This window comes from Zootoca vivipara, chromosome 8 (genome assembly GCF_963506605.1).
Source record: "Zootoca vivipara chromosome 8, rZooViv1.1, whole genome shotgun sequence".
In the NCBI taxonomy this organism is placed as follows: domain Eukaryota; kingdom Metazoa; phylum Chordata; class Lepidosauria; order Squamata; family Lacertidae; genus Zootoca; species Zootoca vivipara.
The window spans coordinates 6141552-6160547 of record NC_083283.1 but is presented as its reverse complement, the minus strand read 5'-3'; the positions used below and the strand labels follow the sequence as shown (position 1 = coordinate 6160547).

At 45.9% G+C, this 18996-nt stretch overlaps 2 protein-coding genes across 15 annotated transcripts in view; one reads left to right on the top strand and one right to left on the bottom strand.

Moving 5' to 3' along the window:
• Positions 1-516: 516 nt before the first annotated feature.
• On the top strand, positions 517-5300 carry RPLP1 (ribosomal protein lateral stalk subunit P1). The gene is made up of 4 exons (XM_035125353.2): positions 517-720; positions 3880-3954; positions 4313-4427; positions 5174-5300. The coding sequence occupies exons 1-4, from the start codon at positions 649-651 to the stop codon at positions 5251-5253; spliced, it is 342 nt and encodes a 113-aa protein (XP_034981244.1). The 5' UTR covers positions 517-648; the 3' UTR covers positions 5254-5300.
• Positions 5301-6933: 1633 nt separating this feature from the next.
• The window catches only part of PTK2 (protein tyrosine kinase 2), a 199157-nt gene continuing 187094 nt past the window's right edge, over positions 6934-18996 (bottom strand). For all 14 annotated transcript variants that reach the window (XM_060277581.1, XM_060277582.1, XM_060277579.1 and 11 more), the window contains 5 exons: positions 18187-18226; positions 17631-17737; positions 8931-9086; positions 8381-8461; positions 6934-7447 (listed from right to left, as the gene is read on the bottom strand). In XM_060277581.1, coding sequence (XP_060133564.1) covers positions 7235-7447; positions 8381-8461; positions 8931-9086; positions 17631-17737; positions 18187-18226 — 597 coding nt within the window. In that variant the 3' untranslated portion in view covers positions 6934-7234. The remainder of the gene's footprint in view (positions 7448-8380; positions 8462-8930; positions 9087-17630; positions 17738-18186; positions 18227-18996) is intronic.

Sequence of the window (18996 nt, the reverse complement as noted above, 5' to 3'; positions counted from 1 at the left end):
GTTCACACATCACAGAGCTACAATTCCCAGTAACTTTTTATAAATAAGGGTTCTCAGGATTTTTCCTGGCAAGGGCGGGTGGAACATCTGGAAGGCTGCAGACTCGCCTTCCCTCGTATAATTGTTTTCTGGCGCCTACATTTGCCCCAGGATTTTAATATGGCTTCCAGTGTGTAACAAGAATCTCTCTTTTCAGAACGTGGGATGGGTTACTCTACTATTTTCTGACGCCTAGACATTACCCATGGAGCCTCTTGGCCCCAGATGGCGTCGACACAAGGAAGCAACAACCGCTTCGCTGATTGGCGTTCGCCCTCTTCGACTCCTCGCGTCCTCCGCCAACCGAGGAGTATCCGTCGCCACGATTGGTCTTTGTGTTCTCGCGCGAATCTGACCTCCCCCTTCCGCCCCGCCGCAACGCGATTGGCTCTTCGTCCGCCACGCTCTCCGCTATTGGCCACAGTATCCCACCGCGAGCGAGCCGGGATTGGCTGGGGCAGTCTTTATAAGCTCCGTCGGCCGCGAGAGGCCTTCCCTTTTTCCAAGCTCCCTCAGCGAGGCGCGCAAGGTGCTGTGTCCTTCGGTAGAAGCTAAGGCCGATTTCCCAGCCGGCGACTAGCACCGCGCACCGACCCCCGACTACCCGCCATGGCCTCCGTCTCCGAGCTCGCCTGCATCTACTCCGCCCTCATTCTGCACGACGACGAAGTCACCGTCACGGTGAGGGAAAGGGGGAGGCCGCGCGCGGAGAGGCTCAGGGCGCATGCGCCGGAACATCGTGGCACGTGGAGGGAAAACGGCCACTCGGGAAGAGGGGCTAAAGGGGCAGAAGAGAGAGCAGGCCTGGCCCAACCACGCTGGTTCAAGTGTCCCTTCTGACTGGCCACTTGTTCATCCACCAAAGTCCGCTGCTAGTTTTATTTACTTGATCCGTATGTTGCCTTTCGATTAACAGCATAAAACCACAATGCGCACAGTCAAAACAATGCCCCCCAAAAAATCAATAAAATTTAAAATTGGATAGGATGTTAGGCAAAGGCCTGGTGGAAAACGAACGTTTTCTCTTGGCGCCTAAAATTGCTGATCTCCCTGGGGGAGAGCATTTCGTAACTCCGTGCGAAAATGTCACCACCGATGTGCCCCCTGGGGAGAGCAAGGGTGGCCCAGCGAGGCCGCCATGTTGAGGTTATATCCTGCCCTCGCCAGAAAAGAGAAGCAAAGGAGTAGGAAGCTTCTACACCTGGTGGCCTCTCCTTCCTTGGAGGTTTTTAAGCAGCGGTTGGGGGCCATAGGTCGGGGGTTCTTTAGCTGCGATTTCTGCAACACTGGAGATTGGAGTCTATGACCCTTGGGATACCTTTCAATGCTACAGTTCTGTGATTCCTCTTCACCCCTTACCCCATGTAGTGACAGCCACAAACAGCTCTGACTTAAGAAGGGGGATTAGGCAAATTGGTGGGAAGCTGGGCTAGCAATGGCTACTAGGCACAGTGGCTGTGTTATTCCTCCTCTTTGGGGAAGTAGTATGCTTCTGAATACCAACTGATAGGAGTTGCAGGTGGAGAGAGCACTGTTGCCCTGCGTGTTCTTGCAGGCACCCGGCTGGCTGTCATGAGGACAGGATGATGGACTAGACGGGTCTTTGGCCTCATCCAGAAGGGCTCTTCTGACCTTAGGATGCTGGCTGCTTATAGCAGTTTAGCTTTCACCCTGTTTTGCTTGATTCCACACAACTGCAGAATAGGGGCAGTCCGTCAAGGATGATGCAGGTTGGATCTTCACATCATGTGAAGGGCAGTAAATTGGCTACCTATCTCAAAGCTAGGAGACTATCAGAAGGTGGGTGGGGAGGAATATCATTTTAGGATCTATAAATGTAATGTTTAGGCCCTTCAGCCTACGCTGTCTTTTAAGGCAGTCTGCACCAACCTGGAGCCCTTCAGATGTTTCAGACTACATCTTACTGTCAGCTACATGCAGCATGTACTGGATATGGATGGTGCGGTATAAGGTGTATGCAGAGGATCTCCAAGCTCAGCATGTAGAAATGGGAAAATAAACACGCTGTTTCTCTTAAACAGGGTGGTAAGGCTCAATTAGGAAACTAATTTTAACAACCCTACCAGTGTCAGGGTGATTCCTTTAGCAGCATTGTATGTCTTGGTTAAGAGTGGTTAAGAGCGGTAGACTCCTAATCTGGGGAACCGGGTTCGCGTCTCCGCTCCTCCACATGCAGCTGCTGGATGACCTTGGGATAGTCAAACTTCTTTGAAATCTCTCAGCCCCACTCACCTCACAGAGTGTTTGTTGTGGGGGGGGGGAAGGAGATTGTTAGTCGCTCTGAGACTCCTTAGGGTAGTGATAAAGCAGGATATAAAATCCAAACTCCTCCTCCTCCTCCTAAATGACCCAAAGGTCTAACTCAGTAGCTTGTGTAGAGTCATCTGTCAAGCACATTTGACAGATTTGTGCAATTAACTCTGTTCCATTGCCATCAACCCTACATTAACTTGAAGTAGGGCTTTACTTACTGTATGCAGATATATGCATACACAAACTGTTTTTAAGCCCACATACAGTGGTACCTCTACTTACGAATGGAGCTCCGTCCGCCATCTTGGATGTGGTTTAGATAGGATTTTTTTCTACTTACGAATTTTTAGATAGGGTTGCTTCTACTTACGAATTTTTTCTCCCAATGCATTCCTATGGGATTCGACTTACAATTTTTTTCAACTTAAAAATGTGCGTTCGGAACGCATTAAATTCGTAAGTAGAGGTACCACTGTATTTGAATTACTCTGATACCAATGTACACATAAAACCCTGAATTGCATATCAACCCAAATGTATGGCTAGCTCAGCTTTTGAGAAGCTGGGTTTCACTTTTTTATTTTCTAGCTGAATCTGCTGATACTAGAAATCAGGATTCTGCTGGTATTAGAAATGACTCAAGTACTTTCTCAGTGTGGTATAGTGGTTAAGAGCGGTAGACTTGTAATCTGGTAAACCGGGTTCTATTCCCCGCTCCTCCACATGCAGCTGCTGGGTGGCCTTGGGCTAGTCACACTTCTTTGAAGTCTCTCAGCCCCACTCACCTCACAGGATGTCTGTTGTGGGGGAGGAAGGGAAAGGAGAATGTTAGCCGCTTTGAGACTCCTTTGGGTAGTGATAAAGCAGGATATCAAATCCAAACCCTTCTTGCCACGAAAGTTACTAGCCTATACATATACATATATATTTACTAACCTAAGTTCAACCTAGCAATGAGGTTGTCATTCTCTGCCGAGAACTTGTGGGCTTCCACTTTCCTACTTGGAATTTATACGCATATTAAGTGAACTCAAATAAGAAGGTAGGGAGTACTACAGACTATTTTGAAATGTTAATTTCAAATTATTCAGATAGGGGATGGCACAAATACTATGCACCAACTAATGCCTTCTGATTTGATGGTGGAGGCATATAAATGTGTTTGACTAGATTAACAGAGACAATTAGGGGACAAGCTAGACAGGAATTTCAAAAACAATGGGGAAAATGCAGAGAATACTTTACCAAACAGTGCCCCAAAATATACACCTGGACTTGTTTCAATTAATTTCTACAGAAGACTGCAGTTTTTAAAGTCATAATTAGGAAAAATGTAATAATCACATATAAACAGTATACAAGAAGTAAATGATGCCATTTACAAGATAAAGGAAGTCTTATTTTTATGTTATGTTTTCTTTGTGTAAGGGGATAGGAGTTTAATTTTGATAATTAAATTGTCAATGGTGGTGGGTTTGTATGTATGAGTAAGTGTGTTTGGGGGGTAGGGGTGGAGTATGATCTGTGACCTCATTTCTTTAATAATTTTCTTAACACTTTGTTTAGGAGGACAAAATCAATGCCCTAATCAAAGCAGCTGGAGTGAATGTTGAACCTTTCTGGCCTGGACTATTTGCAAAGGTAAGACTAATGAGGAACAAGTCACCCAGTAGAAATTTATGGACAGAATATATTCTAGTCTCCTCAGCCTGCTGCCTTTAGGATGTTGTTGAATAACAACTCCCATAATGCCTTACCAAGGGCCTTGCAGGCTGGGGCTGATGGAAATCCACTATCTAGAGGGCCATGTAGGATAAGTATCTACATTCGGTGCTTAGCTGGCAGATTTATGTATTCTGGGGACAGCAGTTCTGATTTTTCTACAACAACTCTTAGCACTTCAAGAGCAGTAACTGATTCTAAGTTTGTGCTGTATGATGGGTGGTTGTCACTCACATTGATATGCTCCCGTTTTTAGTAGCTTGTTTATTCTCACTAGGCCTTGGCCAACATTGACATTGGAAGCCTCATCTGTAATGTAGGAGTTGGTGGTGGTGCTCCAGCGGCTTCAGCCCCTGCTGGTGGAGGGGCACCTGCTGGTGCTGCTGCTCCTGGTAAGTGCAATTATTTCCTTATTTAGGAGGTCCTTAGATCCATTTAGGACACGGGTGGAACCGTGGTCTAAACCACAGAGCCTAGGGCTTGCCGATCAGAAGGTTGGCAGTTTGACTCCCCGCAATGGGGTGAGCTCCTGTTGCTCCGCCCAGCTCCTGCCCACCTAGCAGTTTGAAAGCGCATCAAGTGCAAGTAGATAGATAGGTACCGCTCCGGCGGAAAGGTAAACGGTGTTTCTGTGTGCTGCTCTGGTTCGCCAGAAGCACCTTAGTCATGCTGGCCACATGACCCGGAAGCTGTCTGTGGACAAACTCCAACTCTCTCGGCCAGTAAAGCGAGATGAGCGCCACAACCCCAGAGTCGTCTGTGACTGGACCTAACTGTCGGGGGTCCCTTTACCCTTACCTAGATCCATTTAAGTGGGATGCAGTTTTTCCCACAAAGGGACTATCAAATAAGTCATGCTAGAGGCTGTCCTATAAATGTCTCTCTTTTTTCCTCTTTGTGGTGATAATCTGCACCTAACAAGTTTGGTCCTTGATATACCTCAGGGATCAAAAGGCAGTGCAAAGCGGTTCAGCATTATCTAAAACCAATGGAGGTGTCACACACTTCTGGTGAGGGTGTTCTACAGCTTCGGGTCTGCGACAGTGTCATCCAATGTGCATGCTAAAACAGCTTAATGGGTGTTAATAAATTAAGGTGGATTGAGATTGCTGTATTCTAATCAATATTAATTTTGCAGCTGAGGAGAAGAAAGAGGAAGAAAAGAAAGAAGAGTCAGAAGAATCCGATGATGACATGGGCTTTGGTCTCTTTGACTAAGCAAACTTTTTGTACTCTTTGCTAATAAAGATACAAAAGCATGTAAATGGAATCTCGTTTGTTCTGGTAATACATGAGGTGTGTCTGCTAGATTTGGCCAATGGTCCTTCTTGGCCAGCATCCTGCACACCAGTGGCCAACCAGGTGCCTGTGGGAAGCCTGAAACCTGCACATGAATGCAACAGACCTCTGCCCACCAGCAGTTACCAACAGGCGGCGTTCAGAGGTGAAATGCCTCTGAGTGGCTCTTGGGAAACATTCATCTGTGAGCAACCATTATTCCTGTGTATTAGACATAGACTAGATAGTTCCTGTTTACATCCTGGGAAATTTGATGGTTTTATAAATTGTTTCTCGACAGCAGAGGTAGTGAATCTTCCTCACCTCTGCAAACAATGGAGGAGTGCGCCTTCAGGGGTGAAGTCAAACTGTTGGGAGAGTTAGTGCCTGCTGTGGCTATAGAGACCAATACAGGAGAGACATGTTTTGTTGCATCTGCTGCAGAAGGGTTTAAATTTACCCCCCCTTTCTTCATTGAACAAGAATTGGCATGCATGTTGAAGTCATGATCAGATCTCCCCATCACATTCACCACTCCTGATGTACGATGGTGGGGCCTGCCTGATGCTGCCATGTTTTGTTTCATGGACTGGAGGTTCCCCACCCCAACCTGTAAAGGAAAGAACTGCCAGTAGGTGAAAGCAATAAGGTGATGTAGAATGGCAAGGATTATAGGCCTTTTAGACCCTAGTCCTCAACATCCTAACAGTTCAAAATCCCTTAACAATGAAGTTCATGCCAAGCGTGTACCCCCATCCCAGACAATCCAAAAAAATGTGCACTGAAGCTATTCATATTCCTATATACTTTGTATAGGGAGGAACTTTGAAAGGAGGCATTTTTGAGGGATATCCCCCTAAATGTGTTCCAGAGAGGATTCTGTTTGATACCACATAAGCACAAGATGACCTACCATTACAGAGGAGTAGAGAGACTGAAACAAATTAGGAAGAGAATTCTGTACTAAGTTGTCAAGAAACAATTACATCACATTTGCCCTTGTTCTATTTTTAAATGGTGGTGTGTCTAGTTTCCTTAGGGGAAAGGGAAACGCGTATGAAAAATGCATTCTTTCATTATAATCCCTTAATCAGGCACACCAATGGCAGGTTTAAAATATTCATCATGGCTTTAATCTTTTTTATAAATTATATAAAAATGGGGAACATGTATGATTACATAACATTTTCTTCTAAATTCAGCTTTGAGTTGCTCTGGTACAAAGCAGCTTGTTTTTGCTTCCGAGGAAAACAACTGCTACAAAAAACTGGCATGTTATTCTGGTGAAAAAGACAAGTTCTCTGTTGGTGGTCTACAACTACTATCCAATCCAATGCTTCACATGTCCACATGGAAGGGGAGGGAAACAAACGGATGAAGAAGACTTTCTGTTTTGAAATGACAGGCGCTTTGAAAATATAGCTTTTTAATCTTTCTCTGTAAATTGTGATTAGCATTTTGCGGCTATAAGTGTTCCAATAAAAAAAAAGTATTCCAGTCTGGACAGTTCGCATATTGTGGGCAAGAATTCTCAGCCCTGAGGTTTCCCAGAATTCTTCACAATACCTTTGCTCAGTTCTGCACCTTGGAAAGTCTTTGACTTGTTTCTTTTTCTTTAAAAAAAAAACCCTTGGCAAATGAAGAGATTCACATTCCACATAATGTGAAAATTTCAAATTCTGTGCAGATGCAGTTTGTGAAAATTGACACGTTTTCAATCTCAGACTTCCTGGCATTGTCAATTGGGGGGGGGGAGATGCTTGAAGATAGAAGAACCAACAGGCGTCATTTTGTTAAGCAGCATGGGAATTACTGGAAATCCAGGACCAGGAGGGGTCAATTCTCATTTCTGCTGGAAGGCTAATTGCCCATTAAGGGAGCAAGGCTCTCCCAACTGCACAATGCAAACTGCCCTCTGCATTTAGTGGGGCCTGGACTGGCCAATCGATTTTAGCCTGGCTTGGTCAATAACATCTAGCAAGTTTTTGGCATCCACAGCCAGAGCATGAGCTGCCGTGAGCATCTGCTTTTTGTATTCCTGCTGCAGGCTAGTCATGACATATTGCTGAGCCAGCTTCATCTTGTTAATCAGTTCAGCGAGGTCAGAGTTCAGGAGTTTCTGGGCCATCTCAATCTGGAAGAGAGAAGAATCAGGATGACACCTGGTATAGGAAAAGGCAGAAGGTGCTACAATATTCATCTTGGTGGTGGGAGGGACTTCTATTCCCAATGAAAGTTTCACCTTTACCTAAAACCACTGGACCTTTAGTTGGAAATGTTCAATGTCCCTGCAGAGCCAGTGTGTTGTAATGGTTAAAGAGTGTTTGGCTAGGATGGGAGAGCAGGGTTCAAATCCCCATTGTGGGTGACCTTGGACCAGTCACCTCTTGGCTTAACCTACCTCACAGGGTTGTGAGGATGACATGGGGAGGAGAACCATGTACACCACCTTGAGATCTTTGGAAGATAAAGGTGGTAAGTCACTTAGGTGTGGAAACTCAATAATAGTCATGTTCACTACAGTGGGATCTCGGTTTTTGAACTTAATCCGTTCTGGAAGATGTTCAAAAACAAGCATTCACTTCCGGGTTGTCGGCGTTCGGGTTCTGAATTGTTCGGCAACCAAGGTTCCACTGTACTGTTTCTTCCAGGGGCTATAATGGAATTTATTAGGTCGCTGGATTTCAGAGCTTAGCTTTGCAAGCGTGCTAGCAGTTTTATTGCTGTGCCACTAGGGGGAGACCATTTGCTTACTTTCCCTGGCGATGACTTTTTGCTGTTGGTAAACAATGCGTGTTCCCACCCGTTACCCTTGCCTCCCGATGGACATGCCCCATCATGCTGTTCTCCCAAGTTCTACCTCCCAGTAGCCATATGAGGCCCCTTTACCACTAATGGGTCCAAACTGGTTGCTGATTACACTTTTATATGAAGGGCTCTTCATTGGGAAGGCTAGCATATGGGGGGCTCCATAGGCTCTGTGCTGTTCAACCCAGACCAATGACTGCAGAGTGCATTGATTGAAGTGTAGGCCTGCCATCCAGCAATTAAGGCTTTAATAATCTACCTCTCTGTGGGTGCTTGTCGGGAGCACTGGGATGGTTTCGTCTACTGTAGCCAGTAAAGTCCGAAGTGCCAAGCCAACCTCCTAGCCAAAGACAAGAAAGCATGATTAATTAGATACCAATTATCCCACTCCCATCCCGTGGAATTGCTGCTCAGTCATTCCCACTATGGACCTGACATTTCAGTAGGCATCCTATCTCAAGCTTCTCTTCCAAGCCCAAAGGACTAGAAATATAACAAATTCAGAGATTTTCAGTATCCTGAGTTTCATGCCCTGGTCAAATTCCACCCATGTGTCATTTACACACAGTCCCATTTGTGTTCCCTTTACATGCTAATAAACTACATACATCAAGGAGAGTGAACCACATACAATCTTTCATTACCAGACGCAGGACTGGTTCAGATGCTTAAGTTTCTCTATGCAGGAGAGCTCGAGAATGCGCGCACACACAACCCCGTATATCCCAATCCTGGTCTTCATTTTTCTTCTGCCACACATCTTAAAAGACTATAAGGCCACTCGTCGGGTAGATGGAGGACTATCATACCTTCACCATGGGGACATATTCCTCCGGTGGGGCTGGCTGAATTCTGCTGGACATCTCTATGACCGCTTTCACGAGGCCTGTGACATTCTCATAGACCTTGTCATTGGAACGATCCAAGTTGGCTGTTGGGGGAGGGCTAATCTCTTGTGGCTGAATCTAGAGGGGAAAAGGAGATAGCTTTACTTCCACATGCTTCCCCACCAGATGGCGCTCATCTACTTTTCTAAGTTTCAGCTTCAGGAGGACTCCTTCCTGTAACTGCAAACACAGCATACACATTCAAACAGTGGCCAAGCTGATGGAAACCCTGAAGAGTTTCTAAGATTCAGTGGCCAAGATTGGGAATATGAACGAAGCTGAACCACAATATGGAATTAGAGAGGAGAACCAAGTAAGAACGCTTCTCTCACGTTGCAGTTCTCCAACAGAATCTGCATAACCTTCAACATTTAGATTGTCTTCAGATCACCTAAATTCAATTGAAATATTCCAGAGTAAAGAGTCTGATAACTGCAGACTCTGTTTTGCTGTACTTTAATCCATTTTATAGGATTGAAATTAGCCTATGAGCCCTTGTAGTCATTGGGCTGGTTCCAGTCTTGTAGTGCAATCCAATACATGCTTACTTAAAAGTAAATTTTATAGTGTTCATTGGTATATAGTTTCAGGTAAGAGGGTGCAGGCCTGCTGTGTAAATTATTTAATCTTGACATCCATTGACAGGTTGGGCATGACTTAAATCCCACTGATTTCAGTGGAAACAAAGTTCAGCCAACAAACTTCAGTTAACTAAGGAATGGAAGTGGTATGTTAGGGTCCAGGTGAGCTAGAAGATTCCCAGAGCCCAGCCAAGCTATGCCAGCTTAACTCTCCCACTCAGCCAGAGAGAAACCAGTTTATCTCCCCCAGATGGTTGAGCAGGCACCCCCAAACTGCGGCCCTCCAGATGTTTTGGCCTACAACTCCCATGATCCCTAGCTAACAGGACCAGTGGTCGGGGAAGATGGGAATTGTAGTCCAAAAAATCTGGAGGGCCGAAGTTTGGGGATGCCTGTGGTTAAGCAAAGACCAGTGCCCCTTAAGCTGGTGTAAGACCTGAAAAGGGGGACTTGGGCAGAATACTAAGCCAGTCAGCTTGGTCTTGTGTCCTGTCAAACCAGTGTAAGTTATACTGGCCCAAAGGGTGATGTAACAAACACTATTTTAAAGGTTTGTTTTCCTTGTGCCGGAAACTTAGTCAGCTCAACCAGCAATAGCGCTGCTGCTGCTGCTGAACAGTTTGTATCTGGTGTAACCTTATGGAAGGTTAATTTACACCACCCTGCTTTATGCTTCTGATGGCATGTATGATGCCTAATGCTCAGCTTAAATATTTCCACCTCTTAACACCCTTTAGGTCTAGTCTTTTGCTACATCTCTGTGTGCAGGAGATTCCCTACTGCGAACTCCTCAGGGTAACAAGGTATTTTGACAATCTGGATTTTTCTGTGTTCATTCTTTTGCTGCATGTGCATCCAGTGAGAGTAGGCATGTAAATGATATTCAGGGAGATGTGCGAGATGTGAAATCAAATCATGGGGGTGGAATTGTTACAGATGCACCAAATCAACTAGATTTCCTGGAAATGTACAAAGGTTTGTGTTCCATGGAGATGGTGCGTGAGTGGAGACGACTTTCGCTCATGCAAGACATCTCCACCTTTCTCTTCTCCACCCTGCTGCTCCCCACACTCACCCCCCCAAAAGAAATCTTCTAGAGTGTTGGGGAATCCTCTGGAGCAGATTTGGGAGGAGAATGGGGGCTGCAGGAGAAAGGAGAACCCCCTCCAAGTTCCACAGGGGTAGAGCACATCCTTTGCAGGCACAAGACCCCCAGCTCAATCCCTGGCATTGTCCTCTACCCTCTTGAACAGCTTTGAGAGCCACAGCCAGGGAGGTAAGCCAGTGATGGGTGAGGCTGACGAAGCGCATGACAGTTTAAGTGGGTGAGGCAGCTTCCTATGCTGTTCACGGGTCTTAAGTCAGGGTTTGGTCAGAATACCCCCTTGCCTACTGTGTTTGTGTGCCACCCCCTTGATACTTTTTATTAAGGGATGGTTTCCATAAATATATATGAAGAGCAGTCAAAAGTGAAAAGCTGTGCACTCCAGGAGCCTGAGAAGTTCCAGACGTTACAGTGTGAAAAGGCTACACATCCCCCTCCTTTTAAGGCTAAGGCAAACAGTCATCCGAGAGGACACATCGTGCTGCGGGCACAGTTGGAACGGCAAACACTGCTTGAGTTCGCTTCATGGTGTACATGCACGAGTCTGTAGCACAGCAGCAAAATCAGCCCCCCTGTTGCTTCCACTTCCCCCTTCCTGTGCCTGGTTCTGAAATGGGAGGATGTGGGATACTCTTTTCCCAAAGGTGCAGCAGAGTGGGCAGGAGCAAGGGACAGGTAAGAGAATTACCTGCATGTGACTGGATGAGAAAGGAGCTTGCTTGCCTGCTCCTCTCCTACACCTGACAGGAAGGCAGCCACCTTCCCCCTCTCACTGGGCAGGCTGTGGGGGTGGGGGCGAGGAAGCACCTCACAGCTGAAGGTTTTTCCCATCCTTGGGGGGGGGGGTAGGAAATGCCTGCATAAGAGCAGCCTGGAACCATATTTGTCATTGGAAGCTCAGGTAGCCTCAGTGGCTAGGAGTGCCTTTTGCCAGCTATTGGTGTTATGGCAACCACAGACGTTTGTGGACAGGGATAGTATTCTGTACTGGTATCCTCAAGACTAGGATTGCAGTGCACTCTATGTGGGGCTATTTGTGGATCTAGTCTGGAGGCTTCAGCTGGTGAAAAACACTGCTGTTACGACTGCTGTTGGGGGCAGACTATTGCCAGCACGTAACTCCAGAGCTCAAATGTTTGCATCAGCTGCCTGTGTGCTACCAAGTGAGGTTCAAGGTCATTAACAATTTTGGTTCAGGATGCCTCAAGGACTTGTACCTAATTCCTTGTATCACTGAAGTCTTCAAGGGAGTCACTGTGAGTGGTCCCTGATGGCTTGCATGCAAGGCTCATATCCACCAGGAACTGTGTGTTTCGTGACGCAGGTCCCTCCCTACTGAACTTTGATCTCCTTGGTTTAATTGATTTTTACTTTCTACGTTGCAACTTTGTAAACTGCTTGGAGACTAGTGTGGTTAAGTGACATATAAATTATTTAAATAAAGCAAATAAATAAATAAATGGTTCTGCAGACGTGGCAACCCTTCATTTCTCCCTCCCCAGCTGGCTGAGAACACATTCATTTCTAAGGGGTGAAGGGGGCAAGGGGTCTGAACAAATTTCAGCAGCGACCAGAGCACATGCAAAGGCATTTGTGAAAAGCAAAAGGCGCTGCCACACAGGGCTTGCGTAATCTTGTCATTCGCACAACCACATGCACACTCCAAGTGCTTACCCTCCATGGCTAGTGTCGAGCAGAGTTTGAGGGGTGGTTAAAGAAATTTACCAGAAGAGAAAGGGAAAAGAAAAACAAAACACAAGGTTAATAAAATGTAGCAAGGGGGGCAGGGATTACAAAATATGAGGTATAGCAAGAAAGACCTGTTAAACCGCCCCAGCCCCAAAGTTCATCCGGACCCATTTCTGCTCAGTTGTGTTAGCCATTGTCCCCACCCCGCTACAGAAATGGAGTGTCCATGCCCAGCCCTGGAAGAAGAGATTTATCTGCCATGCAACCCTAGCAAGACAGCATGCAAACAGCAACAGGGGCAAAACAGTCCAGCAAGAAGCAAAGGAATTAAAGATTACGAGGAGCCCCTCAGCGTGGAAGTAGCAGGCGGGCCTCAGACACCTGGTTTTCTGCACAAGAGATCAAGCAAAGGAAAATTTCGGTCTCTTTTTATGAGATCAGAGGAAAGTGCTCAGTAGAAGGAATAATTTAGTCATCTAATTGCTCCGCTCCTGTTTGCAAAAATCTTTGGTCCAACCCTTGGCCAAGTTCCATGCTGGAGGATAGTTTGGGGGCCAATTACAAACAACCCACTTGATTCCTATGCTGAAATTCCAGAATCCTGGCAGAATAGAGTATCGGTCTAGTTGGATGCTCATTTGTTATGCTTCTCTGCCATTTCTGAAGCCAATACCAACAGTAATCCACCACAAACTAAACAGCCAGGGTTATCTGTGCAATGTTTGGCTGATTTCCCCTTGGCAAATAACTGTTCTTTCAAAAATAAAATCAGAAATGCCTCCAAGCTCCATTTTCCTCCAGACTAAGAAGCTCAGAACTGGTGTTTGCAATAAGGGGAATTTCTGCATTCTGTCCAATACTGGTTCCTTTTGTGTGACCTAAAAAAATCTCAGGAAAAGCTTCTGTTTGGCTTGGCAGGTTCCAGCATAGCCACGTTACAAGAAAGGTCCTGCAGCTTCCTGAGGGCAGGCCAGGAAAATCCACTCCAGGATGAAAGAGGGAAATGGGATGACGATGCAATATTCTGCCTCCTCCAAAATATGAATGTAGAGTGCTGGTGACCTGCCCTTTTCCAGATTTTGTTTTAAGGAGGGTCTCTGTGTTTATACAGGAATTTTAGACTGAGACACTGAGATTAGCAAATCATCATTTTAAGAGTTTTTTTTTTTTTCTGGAGGCTTGGCAGCTCAAAAGACTCCGGCACTGTTCGTAAGAAAACAATTTTTAAAGCAGCCTGTTGAATCCTCTTATGCTGGCCTCTAAACACTAAGCAAATCTCAAAACGTTAAGAGGGAGAAAAGGGCACTCTGTCCATTTTTGCCAGACCTTTTGCCATCGATGGCTTGATTGTGAATTCCACAGATGGGAATATACTGGGCCTTCCCATCAGTTCTGCCCCCACCCCGAAAGCCCTAAAATAGATTTCACTTAATGAGAATCTCCATTTTCATCGCTAAATGGGAACAGAGCTCTTGGGAAAGGCTTGCCTCTTCAGAAATTTAACTGTCCTGAGAAAGTAAACCGTTCTAACTGTCCTTGAATCACAACAGCACATATCCCTGGAGCTGGCCAGAGGTCACTCTAATGGCTGCTCGGATCCCATGGGAAGTTGAGTTACTGGTGCCCAGCTCATGCTTGTGAGCTACCCTCGGGCATCTGGGTGACCAATGTGAGAAGAGGAGGGTGAACCAGATGGGCCTGTGGCCCCATCCACCAGCCAGGCTCTTCTCAGGTTCTCAAACACACAAATAGCACATGGTGGCAACAAGCATCCCTGTGAAGTTTGATTCCAGCAGCTGGCGAGCAAAAAGGGCCTCTGAATATAGGAGTCACATTTAGCGTCCTGGATAATAGCCCGCAGCAGACTAATCTCTAAGACTTTGTCTAACCCACTTTTAAAAGAGTTTTTAAAAAAGGTTAATTGTGTTTTACCTAGGTTTTTGAGGCTTCTCTGTATTTAACTAGGCTTTCACTGCCCCAGCCCACCTATTTTATTCTTCGTTTGTTGCTAGCGCATGAATCAACTGTCTTTAGAGTAGAATATAGGAATAGATTTACTATTGGGGGGGCAATAATAAGCACGAGTTATTTTCATGTATTAATTACGCACATCTAACACAACCCAATTTGGACAATCTAGCAAGCCAAAGTAATATGAATTTTATAGAAACCTGAGTTTCTGTAACAGGTCCAGCCAACATGGTGATCTCCCAGAAGCTTTTGGACTGCAACATCCATTATCCCTGACCACTAATCCAACAACACCTGGACAGCACCACATGGGTGGCCTCTGCTGCTGAACAAGGACACGTTTTCTGTGGCTGCACCCTAAATGCAGCACAGTCTTCTGTGTTGGAGAGTCAAAAGGCCAAAGCGTAAGCATTTGTCTGTAGTACATTTAAGACCTTTTTATTTGAGCTGGATGTAGAAGCCAGGTTTAAAAACTAGATTCAGGGGCAAGATGAATTGGATTTCAAGCAGGGCTGCAGGGTTTTTAAAAAGCCATATACAGCCTCAGCCTTTGTTGATGAGACAGACTTGAAACCTTAACTCTACTGAGGGAAACAGCAATCCACAATTATTGCAGTAGTGAAATAAAGCCAGCATGTCACAAAAACTGTACTGCTGTGCCCATGAAGGAGGAGGAGAAATGTTACTTCATTTGACCACCTGCCTCTGAAAGTTATTCCTGCCTGGGGAAAAGCTCAGCTTCTGCAGCCTATTAGCAAGTACGCACTCAATTTGTGCTTCAGCTTCCCAGCAATTTGAAACAAAAGCAGGCAAGTTCCCAAAGCTACTGGGTAGAGCCCTGAGTGTTTAAAAGTGAATTCCACCCAGAGAAACAAAGAGACTTTCAGCTGTTGCTACAGAGGCTGAGATTCAGAGCCACACAGCTACTCTTGCAGTCTACAAAGGGACTCTGGGCTTGTGTTCCTCAAACAGCAGCTCTGCATACACGACAAGGCAAACTACCTTTGAAGTGAAGCACAGAAGACTTTCACAGGGGGCTGCCCCTAGATGAAATGAAGGCCCCAAGTCCACTGAGCATGCCTAAAGCCCTCTGGCATCCTGCCAGAGTAGCTCCAGGGATCTTGGCCAGAATCTAAGATGCTGTATTTACCCAGGAATCCTGCTCAAGGTTAGAGCTCAGGTAAAGCTTTGAACAACACAGGATTTCAAGACTTATCGCCCTGGCATTTCCAAGACTCAGAAATAAATACTCTTGACTGAGCTTTTCTGTGAGGAGCTAAGATAAAAAGTCAGCAGAAATGGCGGTGTTCATTTTTGGCCCCAGCACATTATGGAAAACGCAGGATTCAGGACAGCATGAAATTGCATTCAATGAGAAAAGGAACATTAGAGGTGGATGCCAGAAATACCATATAGTGAAGAAGGACCTGTTGTCATGTGGTGGCAAATCCTCTACTGGAACAAAAGGAGGCTACCCAAGACTGCAGGGAAAGGGAGGCTGTCCCTGGGAAGCTGCACACTTCAGATGAGGAAGGCTCATGACACCACTTGTGGCTGGCAACTTTGTTCACTGCAGAAAAGTGCCATTCAGCACAATTATGTCCATGGGCGTACCCAGGATCAAAACTAGGGGGGGGGGCAAGGGGAGGGGCCAAGGCACGGAAGGGGAGGGGCCACAAAGCGGGAGGGAACAGCGAACTCGCGCTCCGCCGGGCTGTGCCCCTCCCTAGCAGCAGGGCTGGTGGGCGGAGGCGGAGCCCAGCCCAGCGGAGTGCGAGTTCGGCGTTCCCGCCCACCGCGCCGCGCTCCCTGGTTCCCCGCCGCGCTTGGCCTTGCCTGAGGGCGCGCCGGGGAGCTGGAGGGAGGGTGCGGCGCGGTGCGGCGGGAATGGCGAACTCGCGCTCCGCCGGGCTGTGCTCCGCCTCTGCCCACCAGCCCTGCTTCTAGAGTAGGGCAGCTGCCCTAACTTGCCGCATGGTGGGTACGCCCTTGATTATGTCACATGAAAGGGACAAGCAGCCGGGGCTCCTTGGGGTACCTGGGACAGTACACTGCAAGTATGGGCCTCATCAGCTTCTCTAACAAGGGCACGAACGGAGCCAGAAGACTGACTGCAGCACATGGAGCAGAGGATTTCAACCTCCGCTTAGTAGCATCAAATTGACTGACCGATGATCTAGAATGTTGTTGGCTCATGACTCCCTCTAGTACGTGACAATCCTATGCAGGGCACACTTTGGACTCTATATATAATCTACCAAACCACTGTTGATGGAACAGTTGACTGCCTTATTCACATTTCACTAAAGGGTACATTTCTTGAAAGAATGGTGGAGAATAAGGCAAACAAAAAACAAACAAACAAATCCCACCGTGTGATGCATGGTGGGTTAGTCATTATTTAGAACTCACATTAATAGTGGGAGTATATGATCCATCACTACAAGGATGCCTTGTAAAAATGCCGCCCCCCAAAGCACCCCGGCAGCTCTATGCTTACAAAATCTGCCCAGATTCTGCTTTCTGCTACCTGCTTCCAATGATTTCTGAGCAGCTACTGAATAGTAATGGCTCATTACACTGTGTGAATAGTTTACAGACAAGTGTACTTCACATGGCAAGAGTTCAAGTACAGGCATACACAGTGCTGCTCTTGCATAAACTGCACCATGCACACAAAGATCAACAGGCATGGTATGATTATATGCTGCAACCTGCAGCACTGAGAAGCAACATCAGTGTTCCAGCCCAGTCCGTACACCAGGCACCCCCAAACTGCGGCCCTCCAGATGTTTTGGCCTACAACTCCCATGATCCCTAGCTAACGGGACCAGTTGTTGGGGAAGATGGGAATTGTAGTCCAAAACATCTGGAGGGCAGAAGTTTGGGGATGCCTGCCGTACACAATCTCTTATTCCCTATCATTTGTGAAGGAAGTAAGCTGGTGACAGGCCTTGGGCACCAGATCTCATTTTGCAAGCTGCAGTTTTGACTCTCCACTTGCAGATGGATTCCAGTTGGGAAACAGACAACCTGGAGAAGCAGAAATCTAAAATGGCTGAATATGGCAAAGACTGGATATTTATTTTCTTCGGGTACCATGAACTCAGGGTGGGGAGCACCAGGAGAAAGACCTGCCATAACACACATCTACCTTGATTGGTCAAGAAAGGTTATGGTAGGTTTTGACCTGTTTCTCCGTTAGTAACAGTAATTGTTCAACTTAACCCAGGACTTTGAAGAGCAACGCAACCCAATGTTGCCCTAAGAATATACCTTAACCCCTTCATTGTAGCTGTCTACAGGGCTGTTCAGGCTGGCGAGGCTACCCAAATGGCTGGGAGCTCCTGGGCGAGGTGGTTTCTTTGGTGGAGCGGAATGATCTGGTAAGAAAATATTATACATGCATTGATATGAAGACTACAATCATTAGGCTCATTTAATTGGAATGCAGCAGAAACTCATCAAGTCCATTTTCACTAGCACCCCAACCAACCCCTTCTATGAGAGAGCAAAACACACAACCCCCAAAATTAGAACTTAAGAGCAATTTATACTTTATACGTTGGCCCCCTGGCTTTGAAGTCAAGCACAGAAGCTTCCTAGATTAGGTAATAGACACAGTTTGTTTAAATGGACCTTTACAGATCCTGTTGGTATAGGAGAACTAGATACATGGTATTACTCATGAGTAGCCACTAAGGACTGCCACTGGCTTTGACAAATGTTGTTTACCCCAGAATCTAATGGATTTTCTAATAATGGAGGAGACCTAGAGAGGAGAGATTGAGAGTTCAAATTGTGACTGTAAAGCTGCCTATTTATGACTTACCTGGTTTACCCACAGGCTGATAAATGTGCTGGTTAGAAGCCTGAAAAGGAAAACAAGTTTTATTTGTCTGCTCACAGTGTTTTATGTACAAAGAAACCCTCTCCATCTAACTCCCCTCCCCCACCATCCTTATGCATCAGGCTATCCAGCCACAAGAATTTCCAACATTTCTCCTCTCCCACTGCTCTCAAATTTCAGGAGAAAACAACATAAAACAAATCCTCCCATCTCCTGCTATTTTGCTCAGCATCCATGTGATATATCCATGCAAGGTCACAGCTACCATCACTCAGAAAAAATGACATGTTTATAACATTCTACCTCTTCAATTCCAAATATAAAAATCCAGGCTATATTGTTCAACAGATCATTCATAATAATTACTCTTGTGTTTCACAATAAAAGGAAAATGAACAAAAGACCTTGTCTATTAATTTGGAAAGGGTTTTTATAACAGGATTCAAATCTAATCATATCTCTACAACCCTTTGCCAAGCGAGATAAAAGTCTATTCACTCACTGCACAACAAAAATGGCATTTGTGCATGTTGTTTGGCTGCTGCATTCTTCGAAAAAACATTGGTTTAGAAAAGCCTGGTGTGCTTTTATCAAAAAGTGAGCATTCACAGAGAAAATTTTCCTTTGCAAGATAATAGTGCTGACACAAGCAAGGCTATATGGGAATTTCTGCTGCAGAAAATGTAACATGTGAGTGAAAAGATGTGTTTTCCTCATCAGAACCGAGGCAAGAGCGTTGGGTAGCTCAAATTTTTAAAAGCTGGTTATCTACTAACATAGCATTTCGAGGTC

Coding starts and splice junctions, on each gene's coding strand:
- RPLP1 (XM_035125353.2), top strand. CDS start 649: ATGGCCTCCGTCTCCGAGCTCGCCTGCATCTACTCCGCCCTCATTCTG. Junction 721..3,879: donor ACGACGAAGTCACCGTCACG/GTGAGGGAAAGG, acceptor CACTTTGTTTAG/GAGGACAAAATCAATGCCCT. Junction 4,428..5,173: donor TGCTGGTGCTGCTGCTCCTG/GTAAGTGCAATT, acceptor TTAATTTTGCAG/CTGAGGAGAAGAAAGAGGAA.